The sequence below is a fragment of the Penaeus vannamei genome, chromosome 24, assembly GCF_042767895.1.
Source record: "Penaeus vannamei isolate JL-2024 chromosome 24, ASM4276789v1, whole genome shotgun sequence".
NCBI lineage: Eukaryota > Metazoa > Arthropoda > Malacostraca > Decapoda > Penaeidae > Penaeus > Penaeus vannamei.
In genome coordinates, this window is record NC_091572.1 from 14,985,094 (window position 1) to 14,987,593 (window position 2,500).

A 2,500-nucleotide genomic window follows, 5' to 3' on the forward strand; every position below is an offset into this window, starting at 1 on the left:
TTTCCCATATTAATAAGATCAAGCATTATTATCCACCAGATGAGCTTGACTTCCCTACGGAATCTGATCCTGATGATCCTGCACTCCAAAATCTGCTCTTCAGTAATCAGAGATCCCATGCAGATGAACCTGATGATTCAGCTGAGCTTGGTCCCTCCGGTTTACAAGAAGGTCCCTGCAATGATAGGGAGGAATATCCCGTACAAATCTGATGATGATATCGACCCTCATGATTTGGAGATACTGTTTAAGAACTGTCCTGGTATTGGGAACCTAGAGGCGACCTGGGCAAAGTCCCACCTCTAGATCCTCCCATCTGTTGCTTTTGATATATCACCTGGGGAGTGATTTCCAGCGTTGTGATGCTGAGGGGAGTGACTTTCGGGGTTGTGATGCTCTGGGGGAGTGACTTTCGGCGTTGTGATGCTGTGGGGGGAGTGACTTTCGGCGTTGTGATGCTGTGGGGGGAGTGACTTTCGGCGTTGTGATGCTGAGGGGAGTGACTTTCGGCGTTGTGATGCTGAGGGGAGTGACTTTCGGCGTTGTGATGCTGAGGGGAGTGACTTTCGGCGTTGTGATGCTGAGGGGAGTGACTTTCGGCGTTGTGATGCTGAGGGGAGTGACTTTCGGCGTTGTGATGCTGAGGGGAGTGACTTTTGGGGTTGTGATGCTCTGGGGGAGTGACTTTCGGCGTTGTGATGCTGTGGGGGGAGTGACTTTTGGCGTTGTGATGCTGAGGGGAGTGACTTTCGGCGTTGTGATGCTGAGGGGAGTGACTTTCGGCGTTGTGATGCTGAGGGGAGTGACTTTCGGCGTTGTGATGCTGAGGGGAGTGGCTTTCGGCGTTGTGATGCTGAGAGGAGTGACTTTCGGCGTTGTGATGCTGTGGGGGAGTGACTTTCGGCGTTGTGATGCTGAGGGGAGTGACTTTCGGCGTTGTGATGCTGAGGGGAGTGGCTTTCGGCGTTGTGATGCTGAGAGGAGTGGCTTTCGGCGTTGTGATGCTGTGGGGGAGTGACTTCCGGCATTGTGGCGCTGTGGGGAGTGACTTTCGGCGTTGTGGCGCTGTGGGGAGTGACTTTCGGCGTTGTGATGCTGAGAGGAGTGACTTTCGGCGTTGTGATGCTGTGGGGGAGTGACTTCCGGCATTGTGGCGCTGTGGGGAGCGACTTTCGGCATTGTGATGCTGAGGGGAGTGACTTTCGGCGTTGTGATGCTGTGGGGGAGTGGCTGGTTAGTCTCGTTCACATTCTGTAACATTTCGTAGTACAGCCATGTTGATACTTTTATGTTAGTACTAACCATTTGTGTGCGTGTGTGTATTTGGAGGTTCCTATTGTAATTTTAGACTTTAAGTAGTTTACACTTTTAGGAGTGTTTGAGTTTTTTTCAGCTAATTTCATTTTTTTAACCCTTTTTACATTCTTGTTTGTTTTATCTTAAAGTTTCATCTCATTTAATCGTGTTTTGATTTTTTTCTCTTAACAATTTTAGGCCCTACAGGTTTGGCACTTTTAGAAGTACCGGATTATTTTTTTTTTTTTTTTTCGTCCGCTTTTTCATTTCCCTTTTTACCTTTCGAATTTTGTCTTAATGTCTTAATGTTTTCGGTAATTTTAAGGTTTTCATTTCCCTTATACTAGTACAATTCCATCTATCCAGCTTGGAATTCATGTTCTGCATTTTCTTTTTTTTTTACATTGTTTTTTCCCCCTTTTATTCTCCGTTCTATGCTCTCACCTGTACATACGGGGGTTCCTCAATCAAATGTTTTTTTTTTTTTTTCAGAGCCAACTGGTGTGTGTCCTAACCTAACCACTTACAGATTAGCATCAGGCCAAGATGTATAAAAGGATAACCCTCCCCTACGATGCTGTCCTTGACTGGGCCCATGCGAGCCCAGGTAGAGCTAGAGCAGGGTGCCCTGGCCTGACGTCCGTGCCGGGTGACCTTCCCCGACGATGCTACCATGAACTGGGTCCATGCGAGCCCAGGTAGAGCTAGGGCAGGGGTACCCTGGCCTGACGTCTGTGCAGGTGACCTTCCCCTATGATGCTGACTGGAGCTGGGTCCATGCGAGCCCAGGTAGTGCTAGGGCAGGGTGCCCTGGCCTGACACTGTCTCCAGACTTGGACGAGCCAAGCCCTTCGACTCCTCGGCGATGGGAGGGATGTAGTGAAGCAGAAATCTACATTACTATATTAACTAATTCCGAAACCATTTTACCACGCAAAATACCGGTGGGCAGTCTAACAACCCCCTTAGGCTCGAACTACCAATCGAGTGAGCCGCGAAAAACACAGCGGCGAGGCGAGAGTCAGCGAGAGTCAGTTGGGGCTCCGGCGCTGACAGGAGAATAAAGGCCCTGCTCAATACTTTGTGTTTTGGTTTTCTCCCGGGATTCTCCTCCCAGGTTTTAAGTTTCTACATACACGATATACATAAGATAAGTAAATTCAAGGTGCCATGAGAATTTTCTGGTTTGTGAGGCCAGTGAAAG

The 2,500-nt window shown here is 48.8% G+C and overlaps 1 protein-coding gene across 1 annotated transcript; it reads right to left on the bottom strand.

The window, feature by feature from the left end:
* Nucleotides 1–333: 333 nt before the first annotated feature.
* Nucleotides 334–1,971, bottom strand: LOC138866131 (anti-sigma-I factor RsgI2-like). Its single transcript, XM_070138047.1, has 2 exons — nt 1,870–1,971; nt 334–1,251 (listed from the first exon to the last, which is right to left on the bottom strand). The coding sequence occupies exons 1-2, from the start codon at nt 1,969–1,971 to the stop codon at nt 334–336; spliced, it is 1,020 nt and encodes a 339-aa protein (XP_069994148.1).
* Nucleotides 1,972–2,500: the final 529 nt, after the last annotated feature.